Consider the following 15,014-nt stretch of genomic DNA (forward strand, 5'->3'; position numbering starts at 1 on the left):
TGTGGTCTACAGTCGGTTCAGACAGAATTTTGTGGTCTACAGTCGGTTCAGACAGAATTATGTGGTCTACAGTCGGTTCAGACAGAGTTCTGTGGTCTACAGTCGGTTCAGACAGAATTCTGTGGTCTACAGTCGGATTCAGACAGAATTCTGTGGGCTACAGACGGTTCAGACAGAATTTTGTGGGCTACAGTCAGATTCAGACAGAATTTTGTGGGCTACAGTCAGATTCAGACAGAATTTTTTGGGCTACAGTCAGATTCAGACAGAATTTTGTGGGCTACAGTCGATTCAGACAGAATTTTGTGGGCTACAGTCAGATTCAGACAGAATTTTGTGGGTTACAGTCGGATTCAGACAGAATTCTGTGGTCTACAGTCAGTTCAGACAGAATTCTGTGGTCTACAGTCAGTTCAGACAGAATTATGTGGTCTACAGTCGGTTCAGACAGAGTTCTGTGGTCTACAGTCGGTTCAGACAGAATTTTGTGGTCTACAGTCGGTTCAGACAGAATTCTGTGGTCTACAGTCGGTTCAGACAGAATTCTGTGGTCTACAGTCGGATTCAGACAGAATTCTGTGGGCTACAGTCAGTTCAGACAGAATTTTGTGGGCTACAGTCGGTTCAGACAGAATTTTGTGGTCTACAGTCAGTTCAGACAGAGTTCTGTGGTCTACAGTCGGTTCAGACAGAGTTCTGTGGTCTACAGACGGTTCAGAGTTCTGTGGTCTACAGTCGGTTCAGACAGAGTTCTGTGGTCTACAGTCGGTTCAGACAGAGTTCTGTGGGCTGTTTTTTGTCACTGCAGTCGGGTTTGGATTCTAAACTTCATCCTGTAGTTGGGTTTGTGCAGAGAACATTCTCAGTCTATATTTAGGTTCAATTCATATTGAAAGCCTAATTCTAAACTCCAGACCTCACTAATGCTTCCTCTGCATCTTCTGACACTCTCCAAACTCGGAGATGAATCTTTTTCTCACCTGTAGAAACTCTGTGGCTGAGAGGTACGTGTAGGCGTTGACGATCTGGAAACACGTCCTCACATTCTCCGAGCTGAGCTCTGCAAAAAAGAAAAAAGAATAAAAGTGATTCTGAGGAGAATGAGCGCTGCTCAGAGAGATGGATGAGGCTCGGAGGGAGAATGGCAAAGCCGGAGGGGAGGAGACACAGGAATAATATTTCACTTCAAAAAGAATCAAAACAGCCCGGTTCTCCTCAGACCCCACAGCTCTGACTCAGTGAAACTGAGGAAGTTTACTGTCACATCTATCCATGATAAATCACTACATCACCTGCAGTCTGAGCAGCGACAGCAGCTCACGAGAACAGCACTAGTCATCACTGCGCCACACATATTAACAGCTCCAACAGCTGCATTTACACATTTTAAACTAGGAACGCACCCATACAGGAACTGTGGGCCAGCATCCAGTATATTCATGTATATTTGCTGAAACTGATTCATAAATACTTATTAAACGTATATACTGGATCTAAATCTACACAGATTAGCGTTACAGAAAAATAGCCCATTTACTTCTGTAGAGTTATAAAAATCCAATTATTTCACTGCAGTATCCCAGCAGCACCTAATCACTCCTCTCTTCACGAAACACCATCACACAGCAGTGTCTTCATGCCAGTCTAGTCTGGACACTCACACCCATGAAAATTCTCTCCTTTACTCTATTCCACATTTCAGAATTACAGTGAATCAGAACTGTAATATGACACAGACAGAATTAAACAATGAGCAGACAATCTTAAACAAATGCCAATAAACCTGTAATAATAACGTCTTAAAACATTTCCCCGTGCATCCTTTCAACAAATGGTGAAGTTTTCCTATATCACATTTAGACTGTTTAGTCCTCCCACAGCCTCGGACTCTATTTTCACACTCAGACCGACCACAGGTGGATATATGAGCTGCTAATTTCACATCATTGGACAGCTTGGGATGATCTTAGGAGCAGGTGGGAAGAGGACTTAGACGAGCAAATTCCTGAAGAAATCTGGCACAAAGTGATTTGAAGAATGTCCTCCATCTGTCAGCAACCTGCTGTCATACAGCGCATAGCAGCACATCCACTGCACTGGTGTAAAGCTAGGGTCCAAAATCAGACCTCCTGTCTGTTAGACACGTTTCCTGTGTCTAACAGAGTGGACAGTGAGTGGACACAGTGTTTAAAAACTCCCGCAGCACTGCTGTGTCTGATCCACTCACACCAGCACAACACACACTAACACACCACCACCACCACCACCACGTCAGTGTTACTGCAGTGCTGAGAATGATCCACCACCCAAACAGTACCTGCTTTGTGAGGGTCCATGGGGGTCCTGACCACTGAAGAACAGGGTAACAGAGTATCAGAGAAACAGATGGACTACAGTCTGTAACTGTAGAACTACAAAGTGAAACTATATAACATATTATACACACACACGCACACGCACACACACACAGTATCTCACAAAAGTGAGTGCACCCCTCAAATTTCTGCAGATATTTTATTTTCATGGGACAAATTCTAAATAGCTGGCAATGTCCAACTGGACAATCTGGACCTGTCCACTGTGAGGTGGACTCATTTGTGCTGCCAGCTATTCAGACATTGATGGCTGTGTGTTGAGGTCCTATCAGAGGACAGTGTTGGAGATCACTTGCACTGAGTAAACGGATATTTCTTTACAGTCATGTCTAATGATGAATACGCGCTGATGGGCAGCAGTTAGAGATGATGTAATTATATAACGATGTAATTAAAGCATTAAAGAGGTTTGATTAGGAACAGCTGGGGGAAAATCAGCCAGGACGTTTTCATCAGCGCACTCTTCTCTTTATTAACTGGGCTGCGATTCGCTGACCGCACTGTTAGTGCTGCAGAGTGGAAACACTGACGCTGAGCTTAATGAAGCTGTGCCAGTGTGTAAGCTGACCATGCTGGGGGTCAGCGAGGAGCGCCTCTCTGACAGATGGAGTCAGATTTATTCAGATTTATTCCGATTTTAGAGCAGAATCTCAGAGTAAACAGTGCGGTCTGTCTGTAAATGTCAGCGGCGTCACTGTTTAATCTGATCTCGGCGGCTGTTGATGAAAGCGCGACTCCCTCACGTTTGCTATTGTTGATTATTTGCTCTTCTGCACTCGTCACATTTAGGAATAAACTGTAATTAGTTATAATATCCCACCTGCACTCACCACAGAAAGAACCAGAGGAGAACGAGACAACCAAACACGCTGGTTCTACCTCAATGGTTTGAGGTCCAAGTTCAAACCACATTTTTAACAGACTTGGACTCAGGCCAACTACGATGATTCCACTGTTCTGGGAAGCTTCCTACAAGATGTTGGAGAGAATCTGTGTCCATTCATCCAGAAGAGCATTACTGAGGTCAGACACAATCTTCGTTCTAGTTCATCCCAAAGGTGTTGGATGTGGTCGAGATCAGGGTTCTGTGAGGGCCAGTCAAGTTCTTCGACACCAAACTCTCCCAGTCCGGGCTTTATGGAGCTGCTTTGTGCCCTGGGGCTCCGTCATGCTGGAACAGGAAAGGTTCTTCTCTAAACTGTTCCACCAAGTTGGAAGAGTACAACTGTCTAAAATGTGTTGGTGCTGAAGCTTTAAGATTCCCTTCACTGGAACTAAGGGTTCTAGACCAACCCCTGAAACGAAGCCCCCATAGCATCATCCCTCCTCCACCAACTTTACAGCTGGCACAGTGTGGTCAGGCAGGTAACGTTCTCCTGGCATTCGCCCAAACCCAGACTTATCCATCAGACTGACACATAGAGAAGATTCATCACTCCAGAGAACACGGTCCCACTGCTCCAGAGTCCAGTGGCGGCTTTACTCCAGCTGATGCTTGGCATTACGCACAGTGATCTTAGGCTTGTGTGCAGCTGCTCAGACCCATTTCATGAAGCTCCTAATGCTCAGATCTTTTTCTGATTTTGCTTCCAGAGCCAGTTTGGAACTCTTTTGGTTTTGGTGGTCAGCGGCTTCATAGCTGAGCTGTTGTTGCTTCTAGATGCTTCCATTTCACAATAATAGCACTTACAGTTGCCTGGGGCAGATCTAGCAGAACTGAAATCTCACAGACTGGCTTGTGGCAGAGGTTTCATCCTATGACAGAGACATGTTTAAAGTCCATTTATGTTTATCTGGAGTTTGTAGCAAACATTATTACATATCTGAGCTTGTATGCATCAGTTTTACAGCGACTCTTTCAGTAAAGAGTTCGGCACTGAGCTGCTGCTGCTGCTGTTTTCCATTCCTAACATCTCGGCTGTATCTACACAGATACCGTGACTGGTTGAGTGCTGTAAGATTGTAACCCTTTTATTTCCAAACAAAACTTAAAGGTGCCATAGAACGTAGCGCTGCATGTACGTTGAGTAGCTGAAAAAGGAGAGTTCAGTATCTAAAACTGACACATTGAGAACCTCAAACACTGCTGTCTGTCCTTCAGATGCAGCTCCAGGCTGTGAAGGAACTTCACGGCACTTTCCATTCCCTTCAAAAGAACTGAACTGACGGCGGTAGATGATCATCTTCAACCCCGGCTGAAGGGCTTCCTGTTCACAGCTTTCTAATACACGTTCCGTTCCACCTTAAATGCTGCCAGAAAGTAAGCTGCGGCACCATTTAAGGTGGAATGGAACCTAGCTCATCAGATTATTCATGAGCCCCCAAAAACAGCTCGTTCCAAACCAAATCACGGGGCTGTAAAAGGGCTTTTTCACCCAGGTTCGACTCCCAACTCCTTCTGCTCTGAGTGACTCTAAACCTTAATTCTGATTATTTTATTAAAACTAATGATTAAACATTTCCAAAAGAGTCCTAACTTGACCGAATGTGTCCGTCGTGACTGTTTCAGTGACCGTTTCGGCTCATTCTGAGCTCAGAAACTCAGCAGGTCATGACCAGCAGACGCAGCTCTGACCAGATTACACTAAAACACTAAAAAGAGCTGAACTGCAGGAAATATGGAGATTCTTAATGATCCTCACTGACTTTCAGACTTTGGGACTCATTTACTGCAGAACACTGGGATCTACCTGCTCACCATGTGGCCATGAGGGACAGGGATGCAGCCTCACCGCCTGCTCTGAAACTTAGGGGCGGGGCTAAATAAGGCTCCGCCCACACATTGAAACTGTGCTTCAGTAGTGAAACGAAAACACGGGAAAGCATTTCTGATTAAAAATGAAACTCATCATAAATCAAAATCTTTCAGCTTCACTTTAAATCAGACGTCAGGGTGAATCTGGAGAAACTGATCATCTCTGAGTCAGACGCGCTTGCGGTCACTCGGTTTACTTTATTAATTAGTTCATTCATTAATTAATCAATTCATCTTCTGGCAATAAAATAATCAAACAGTACTGAGCAAACTGTGAGACCAAAGCACCCTTACGGTCCACGAAACACCTGAAAACACCTCAATTCTACAGTGTTGTCCAGCAGATTAATAACAATAGTAAATAATAATAATAATAATAATAATAAGAGACTTTTAGAAAAGCTGTTTTACATAATATTTAAGATAAACAGTGGAATCAACATCACCTGCTCACTGTGATTTCATTCGCCTAAAAAATGATCTACATGTATTTATTTACTGTAAACAACAATATTAATATGAATCCTCGCTGCTCTTCACTTTTCATGATGGATAAACAGAAACAATCTGATTATATTCACTTCTATCACAGTGAAGAAAGTTCTTCCCTGAGGAGTTTCTGTTCCAGAAACACGAGGCGTTATAATGCGACGATGTGCAGAAACAATCTGACGCCAAAACTCGATGGACGGACGGACGGACGGACGGAGAGATGACCTGTAATCAACAGCAGTGACGCTGCTGTTACAGTTGCTGCTAACAGACTGAATAATTCCATCGTCATCATCACGGATCAGCTCTGAACAGCTCCAGCAGCTCAGTGTGAGTTTATGACTGCTGGGAGAAGGAATAAAATATGCGCATATATTATAGAGAAATAGAGTCGCTATAACAATCATATTATTTATTCAGGTCTTCAATAAAACACAGACTCTGCCTTGTCAGGCAGTAAGAACTCGAGAGAAGATGGACGATTAAATATACAGTATAATGAGTTCATATCAACGTTCATCATTATACTGTGTGCAGTAAAGACATCATAACATCATTTAAACTAAACGGCTGGAGTTAAACTCTGATATTCAGAGTATAAACCTTCTCGTTCTAATTGCCTTTAGAATTCTGAGTTCTAGCATTGTTCTAATAGAACCCTAACGGCTGAGTGCACAGCATAGTACAGCAAAAAAGTGCAAGAACAACTGCAGCCAGAAATCTCTGGCGCAGCAAGTAAACAGCCTTAATGGACGATGACGTGTGGAGGTCATTTTACCAAAAAAGCATCAGCAAAAAACCCACCGGTTTAAAAGCAACGCTGCCCCGTCAGGGACGGCAAAGATTCTCAGCATTTCTCCCTCAACAAAGGATTAGATCATCAGATGATTCAGGGAGTCCAGAGAAACTAGAACCTTCTGCGCATGAAGGAAAAGGCTGGAAACCACAACTGAATGACCTCCACTGCACTGCAATAGCCTCGTATTCTCCAGGGCATGTTTGGGTTTGTCCATCTGAATTTTCGTGACTAAATCATCAAGCAAATTATTCAGTAACTGCATGAAGTAATTTATTTTTTAGTTGAAGTTTATTTATTTATTTTGTAAAAGCTCCTCAAACTAACAGAACGTGTGTTTTCTGATCTCCACATTTCACCACACGCTCACAATTCATTGCTGAGAGCCAAAAATCTCCACCGCTCTTTGTGTTGTTTTCTAAAAGTGATGTTTCCAGAGCAGATCACTGAAGAGACGCCGTCTGTTTATAGTTTAGAGCCCAGATTTGGGGAAAAACGGCTCGACTTTCAGTAGAAAAACAAACTGAGTTCAGCTTCTTTTATTATAAGGGTTTAAAATGACGTCACCGTCTATTAGACTGGAGAGAAGAGCTACAGCCTCACACGACGCCCAGCTTCTGAATTGAGCTTATGGAATATGAACGTTATGGAGAACATGACCAAGAGCGGTTTGGACCACCGGTGGTCTCGAGGAATTAGGTTAAAAACCAGCATGTTTCTGTGATGGAGATCAGTGATAATTTAACAAACCATTATCAATAATCAGTTGCTGCCTCCACAAAAGCAGGTGAAGACTGAATGCTGCACGGTGGGAATCAAATATCAGCAATGTCCAGAAACATTGCCTACTTCTCTGGGCTTGAGCGCACCTGAAATGGACTGACACTCATGGACGTTGTGCTCTCAGGGCAAAAAAAAGACCATCTAGCTTGTTACCAGCATAAAGTTCAGAATCCAGCATGTGTTACGGTGTGGGGGTTGTGTGTGTGGGGGGGTGTTAGTGAGTAACCTGAGCAACACATGCCGCCTTTTAGACTCCGTCTTTTTCAGAAACGTCCAGGTTTAGTTCAACTTGACACACAAAGAAACTTTCTGAATGTTACAGCAGCACGGCGAGTGAGAGTGCAGGTTCTAGACTGACTAGCCTGCAGTCTAGAACCATCTCACACTGAAGAAACGTGGTGCATTATTAAGCTCAAAACGCTATGACAGCGAAGGCCTCAGCTGTGCAGCTGAGGATTCATAAAATAGAATAATGCCAAAAGTTCTGCTTTTCTAATCCGGGTCAGTTTGAGTCTTCAGTCTGCTACCGGAAATGTGACACATCTTTTTCAAAAATCTGACATAAGCGCATATTTACAAAAACAATAAGAGTTCATGGGGTAAAACGCTCAATCTCGTGTCTGTGCACCGTTTCCAGTGTCATGCAGGATGAACTGATCACTGTTCTGCTCTGAAAGAAAAGCTTTGGTCTCATTTGAATCGGATGAATAAATATAAATGAATCTATTTCCTTTCCACGGATTTACATTCTCATAACTCTGTCCGCTGAAAATTAAACACAAACATGAATAATTTAGAGCGTTTCAGTTTCATTTTGTCGAGGACTTTCAAGACAAATCAGAATCTTTCACAGCGGAAACGTGGTTCTGATTTCTGTTCATTCTGTAAAGCTGCTAATCGATGGTGTTCTGAGGTCGGCGATCTGGTCAGGCATGGACAGGGATGATGGACTTGGATATGAGTGACCATTAAAGAGAGCTGAACTTTCTACCGCCTGTCCAGCAGCCGGTCTAAACTCCACCTGCCACTCAGCTGAGTGTGATGTGTGATTAAAGTCATCGGCCCGATCAGAAGCAGAGGGAAAGTCAGAGCTCCGAGCGTCTGAAAGCGCCTCTAATGGTCGTTTGATTATAGCTCAGTGTGAGCAGAGGAAGTAAAAGAGCCGGAAGTTTGAGGAGCTCTAACAGTTCCTGAGCGGGGAGTCTTTGTTCCTCTGGGATTTGGGGTCAGCGGCACTCAGATTAGCTCACGGCTCGCCGAGCGAATCAGAGCATTAATTTCCTGCTAATCATGATCAAACAGGTATTTAAGCACCTTCCCCATAAAGATCTGATTTACTGCCTGGAGCTCAGTGTTCCGTCTCCAGAGCACGGCACAGCCGGCGTTTATCGCTCCGGCGTTGCTCCGGGACGCCGCGAGGCTCCCGCGCCAATAAAGCACATTAACCAGAAATCGATGGGAACGTTATGGCTGCTCGTCGCCTGCTGTACGTCTGCTGGGCCCTCAGGAGCTTCGTGCTGGATTACTGAGTGCTGAGCTGTGGTTAAGGGTCACTGTTATAATGCATCATCTGTGAAGACGATCAGGACGAGCTGAAGCGCTGAGAGACCTTACGCTGAATATCTGCACTGAGACAAAGACACTCAGACGGGTTTGGTAAATGAGCATTAAGGCTTTTACGGCTGTTAGAAAATACTGTAATAAAATAATTTGATCTAATGTCTCGCGCTCCCATCCCGGACTCCTCCTGCAGAACAGGGTTCAATTCGTTTCCTGTAAAAAACACAGATTCAGCCCTTACTCAGCCCTTTACTCACCCCTTACTCACCATTTACTCAGCCCTTATTCACCCTTTACTCACCCCATACTCAGCCCTTTACTCACCCCTTACTCAGCCCTAATTCGCCCTTTACTCAGCCCTTATTCACCCTTTACTCACCCCTTACTCAGCCCTTATTCACCATTTACTCAGCCCTTATTCACCATTTACTCAGCCCTTATTCACCCCCTTTTCACCCCTTACTCAGCCCTTATTCGCCCTTTACTCAGCCCTTATTCGCCCTTTACTCAGCCCTTATGCGCCCTTTACTCAGCCCTTATGCGCCCTTTACTCAGCCCTTACGCGCCCTTTACTCAGCCCTTATTCAGCCACTATTCACCCGTTACTCAGGCCTTATTCACCCGTTACTCAGGCCTTTTTCGCCCTTTACTCAGGCCTTTTTCGCCCTTTACTCAGGCCTTTTTCGCCCTTTACTCAGGCCTTATTCAGCCACTATTCACCCGTTACTCAGGCCTTATTCACCCGTTACTCAGCCCTTATTCACCCGTTACTCAGGCCTTATTCACCCGTTACTCAGGCCTTATTTGCCCTTTACTCAGCCCTTATTCGCCCTTTACTCAGCCCTTATTCGCCCTTTACTCAGCCCTTATTCGCCCTTTACTCAGCCCTTATTCGCCCTTTACTTTACCCTGGCTGATCTCGGCGGCGCTGCGGGAGCTGATTTAGCGTAACTGGCTGATCTCGGCGGCGCTGCGGGAGCTAATTTAGCGTTACTGGCTGATCTCGGCGGCGCTGCGGGAGCTGATTTAGCGTTACTGGCTGATCTCGGCGGCGCTGCGGGAGCTGATTTAGCGTTACTGGCTGATCTCGGCGGCGCTGCGGGAGCTGATTTAGCGTTACTGGCTGATCTCGGCGGCGCTGCGGGAGCTGATTTAGCGTTACTGGCTGATCTCGGCGGCGCTGCGGGAGCTGATTTAGCGTAACTGGCTGATCTCGGCGGCGCTGCGGGAGCTGATTTAGCGTTACTGGCTGATCTCGGCGGCGCTGCGGGAGCTGATTTAGCGTTACTGGCTGATCTCGGCGGCGCCGCGGGAGCCGATTTAGCGTTACTGGCTGATCTCGGCGGCGCTGCGGGAGCCGATTTAGTGTTACTGGCTGATCTCGGCGGCGCTGCGGGAGCTGATTTAGCGTTACTGGCTGATCTCGGCGGCGCTGTGGGAGCTGATTTAGCGTTACTGGCTGATCTCGGCGGCGCTGTGGGAGCTGATTTAGCGTTACTGGCTGATCTCGGCGGCGCTGTGGGAGCTGATTTTGTGGCTGTATCTGACACAGCAGTGATTATACGAGTTTAACTGACAGCTAAACCTGCTCAGGTTACAGTTCATATCAAACATCATTATCCTACTCAGATCTTTGGGACCCTCTGTAGGCCCACCCTGATCAGTCACACGGCACTCTAGATAAAACTGAAGTCATTTCCAGCTGCTGTTCTGCAGCGAGTCGCTTTATCACTGAGGAGCTTTGAGTATCAGCATAACTTGGCACTGAGGCAGTGACATCAGTGATGTTAAAGCTGGAGAACCCTCAGCAGAACCTGCTGGACGGAACAATCTGGACAGAACAAACCAGCAGCAAATTAGCAGCAGCAGCAGCAGCAGCAGCTGGGTGGATGATCCTCCCCTCCAGCGTAAAAGCTGTGTTTCTGAGCTGCTGTGTAGTTTGGGGTGAGACTCAGGCAGAAATACTGAGCTCACTCTTTTCATTTAAAGCTTCATTAATTCTGCAAACCCGTCTCCTCAATTTATACATACATATATATATAGTCCCGATATATATACACACGTACGTCACAATCAATGAGAGTGTATATATCATATAGAGTCCTTTGTATATTGATCATTTCCCCATGGCACAGCTGTGATGTCAGACAGTTCTGTGTAGTTTGTTGTGCAGTATTTTTACTGTGTTTGTCACAGTTTTTCTGCAGTTCATTCTGGCTGCGCAGATAAAAAGTTTTCAGCAGTTTTAAACCTGAGTGTGGCTCAGCGTGGGAGTGATGGGCCGGGGGTGACGGGGGTGAGGTGCTATTTGAGGGGGGGTAAAGGACTCCCAGGTTTGGGGGCAAATCCGGGTTTTAATGATGTGAAGCTGGGCTGCGGGTGGGTGAGTTTGGGCTCGATCAGACAGGAAGTTGTCCAGTCTGAGTCATTAAGGCAGTAAGGTAAAAGAGGCCATGCGTTACAGTGATGTCACCATGGTTACAGGGTGTTGTTAGACACAGTGTAAAGCGAAGTATCTAGAACTCTCTCAACCACGGAGAAACTGCTCTAATAACAAAGTCCACCAAGAACAGTGTGATATAACACTCTGAAGTTCTATAATGAGTTATGGTTATTCATGAGCTCCGAGTTATCAGGTCACACTTTTCCTCAAAGTATTTTACTCCTGTAGGCTGTAATTAAAAAACAGCAGGTCTTGCTGTTTGAAAATTGTGATTTCGATATAAAAACGACGAATCTTTCAGCCCCAGAGCTCCACAGTCGCACTGCTGACATCCCGTCAGTGCAAACGTGTGAGCAGTCAGTGTCGGTCGCTTCGACATCCACATAGGAATAAAAAGTCAGTTTAATCAGAGATCCTGGTCCTCCTGTCTGTCTGCCTGCCTGTCTGTCTGTCTGCCTGGGCCAGACTGATGGGATCAGACTCTGGTAGTGGTTTGGGGAGATACTGAGAGTTTGGGTGGATCAGCTCTCCAGTTTCCCCTCATGCGAAGCTTTACGGCCTCCAGCTCGGAGCTGATCTGCCTGTAGGGGAGCCCAGACCGACTCTGTGGCGTCTGATGTAAATCCTGACTTGAGATCTGCGAAAGTTCTAAGATGTTTTTGTAGGTCTGATATTTTGAGTTAACTTTGTGCTAAAAGTTTGAAATACAGTAATAAACCCACAGGCAAAACGCTGAGAACGTTCACTACCGACTCTGACGTCAATTTATTATTCGTTTTCTCAGAGCTGGCTTTCATTTTTTTTCTAATAACTGTCTCTGTGGCTGTGGGTCTCTGCACACTGTCGGTGTCAGTCGCTGCAGGTGTCAGTTGCTGTGGGTCTCTGTGCTGTGGGTGTCAGTCGCTGTGGGTCTCCGCGCTGTGGCTGTCAGTTGCTGTGGGTGTCTGTCGCTGCGGGTGTCAGTTGCTGTTGGTGTCAGTCGCTGTGGGTGTCAGGTGCTGCAGGTTTCCGCGCTGTGGGTGTCATTTGTTGTTGGTCTCCGTGCTGTGGCTGTCAGTTGCTGTGGGTGTCAGTGGCCGTGGGTCTCCGCGCTGTGGGTGTCAGTCGCTGTGGGTGTCAGGTGCTGCAGGTTTCCGCGCTGTGGGTCTCCGCGATGTGGGTGTCATTTGTTGTTGGTCTCCGTGCTGTGGCTGTCAGTTGCTGTGGGTGTCAGTCGCCGTGGGTCTCCGCACTGTGGGTGTCAGTCGCTGTGGGTGTCAGTTGCTGTGGGTGTCCGCGCTGTGGGTCTCCGACGCTGTGGGTGTCAGTCGCTGCAGGTCTCCGACGCCGGACTGTGCTTTAGCGGTTATTCAGGCAGCTCTGAATCTCTGCTTTACCCAAAACCACAGGCGAGCGGAGAAACAGCACCATGAGCACCGACACGCAGACGCCCGCACCCCCCACCCCATGTCTCTCTTTCTCTGTGTCCGCGGGGACGAGCGACAACACAAATGCAAAATAAAGTGTTTCATTTCAGTCAGACCACTTTACAATTCAACACACCCCCCGTCTCTCTCTCTCCATCTGTCTCTCTCTCTCTCTTTCTCTCTGAGTGCCACTGACCTGTGACACCGTCCACTCTCTGTTCTGACTCTGACCGAGTGCAGCTCCACAGCTGTATTATGCTGGACTACATCTATTCCAGGTGAGGACGCTGATGTGGTAAACATGTCTGTAAGAGTTCACGTCAGTTCATTCCCTGCTGTGCAGGTTCAGTACTGGACCCTACAAATGTCCTTTGTGTATGTTTTCAAATCACTAACAAATATGTTTCAGGATTTTAGGAATCAGCACGTCTTACAGTGTCAATCACACAGGTTCCACAGTTACATTACCGGGCATCATGAAGCAGTAGAAGCCGTATCGCCCCCTACGCTTCCTGTAGTGTATCACAGTCTGTCAGAGCGACTGTGTGGATCATATGAACATTATAGAGCTTTTTAAATGAAACAGTAGAAGCCGTATCGCCCCCTACGCTTCCTGTAGTGTATTACAGTCTGTCAGAGTGACTGTGTGGATCATATGAACATTATAGAGCTTTTTAAATGAAACAGTAGAAGCCGTATCGCCCCCTACGCTTCCTGTAGTGTATTACAGTCTGTCAGAGCGACTGTGTGGATCATATGAACATTATAGAGCTTTTTAAATGAAACAGTAGAAGCCGTATCGCCCCCTACGCTTCCTGTAGTGTATTACAGTCTGTCAGAGCGACTGTGTGGATCATATGAACATTATAGAGCTTTTTAAATGAAACAGTAGAAGCCGTATCGCCCCCTACGCTTCCTGTAGTGTATTACAGTCTGTCAGAGTGACTGTGTGGATCATATGAACATTATAGAGCTTTTTAAATGAAACAGTAGAAGCCGTATCGCCCCCTACGCTTCCTGTAGTGTATTACAGTCTGTCAGAGTGACTGTGTGGATCATATGAACATTATAGAGCTTTTTAAATGAAACAGTAGAAGCCGTATCGCCCCCTACGCTTCCTGTAGTGTATTACAGTCTGTCAGAGTGACTGTGTGGATCATATGAACATTATAGAGCTTTTTAAATGAAACAGTAGAAGCCGTATCGCCCCCTACGCTTCCTGTAGTGTATCACAGTCTGTCAGAGCGACTGTGTGGATCATATGAACATTATAGAGCTTTTTAAATGAAACAGTAGAAGCCGTATCGCCCCCTACGCTTCCTGTAGTGTATTACAGTCTGTCAGAGCGACTGTGTGGATCATATGAACATTATAGAGCTTTTTAAATGAAACAGTAGAAGCCGTATCGCCCCCTACGCTTCCTGTAGTGTATTACAGTCTGTCAGAGCGACTGTGTGGATCATATGAACATTATAGAGCTTTTTAAATGAAACAGTAGAAGCCGTATCGCCCCCTACGCTTCCTGTAGTGTATTACAGTCTGTCAGAGCGACTGTGTGGATCATATGAACATTATAGAGCTTTTTAAATGAAACAGTAGAAGCCGTATCGCCCCCTACGCTTCCTGTAGTGTATTACAGTCTGTCAGAGCGACTGTGTGGATCATATGAACATTATAGAGCTTTTTAAATGAAACAGTAGAAGCCGTATCGCCCCCTATGCTTCCTGTAGTGTATTACAGTCTGTCAGAGCGACTGTGTGGATCATATGAACATTATAGAGCTTTTAAATGAAACAGTAGAAGCCGTATCGCCCCCTAAGCTTCCTGTAGTGTATTACAGTCTGTCAGAGCAACTGTGTGGATCATATGAACATTATAGAGCTTTTTAAATGAAACAGTAGAAGCCGTATCGCCCCCTACGCTTCCTGTAGTGTATTACAGTCTGTCAGAGCGACTGTGTGGATCATATGAACATTATAGAGCTTTTTAAATGAAACAGTAGAAGCCGTATCGCCCCCTACGCTTCCTGTAGTGTATTACAGTCTGTCAGAGCGACTGTGTGGATCATATGAACATTATAGAGCTTTTTAAATGAAACAGTAGAAGCCGTATCGCCCCCTACGCTTCCTGTAGTGTTTTGAAAACATTTGTTGAACAGATGACTTTCAGAAACATGCAGCTCGAGGAACAACACAGGGACTCAACAAACAAAAACACTGCACTGGAAAACATGCAAACTGAACATCCCCGGGTGTTCAAACACGCTGAGGGCCTAAAAAAGGCCGTACGGTCCGCTGAGTGAGGTGCTTCCGCTCCGCACAGCTGCTTACAACAAACACAGCTGCATGATGACTAATTCATGAGACGGGTGTCGCTCCAGCAGGAGAACCGAGAGATTCAGTAA

At 45.9% G+C, this 15,014-nt stretch overlaps 1 protein-coding gene across 2 annotated transcripts in view; it reads right to left on the reverse strand.

Annotated features, from left to right (window-relative positions):
- ipo11 (importin 11) overlaps window positions 1–15,014 on the reverse strand; it is a 123,111-nt gene that overhangs the window by 36,589 nt on the left and 71,508 nt on the right. For both annotated transcript variants that reach the window (XM_037536187.1, XM_037536188.1), the window contains exon 23: window positions 981–1,060. In XM_037536187.1, coding sequence (XP_037392084.1) covers window positions 981–1,060 — 80 coding nt within the window. The remainder of the gene's footprint in view (window positions 1–980; window positions 1,061–15,014) is intronic.

This window comes from Pygocentrus nattereri, chromosome 29, assembly GCF_015220715.1.
Source record: "Pygocentrus nattereri isolate fPygNat1 chromosome 29, fPygNat1.pri, whole genome shotgun sequence".
Lineage (NCBI taxonomy): Eukaryota > Metazoa > Chordata > Actinopteri > Characiformes > Serrasalmidae > Pygocentrus > Pygocentrus nattereri.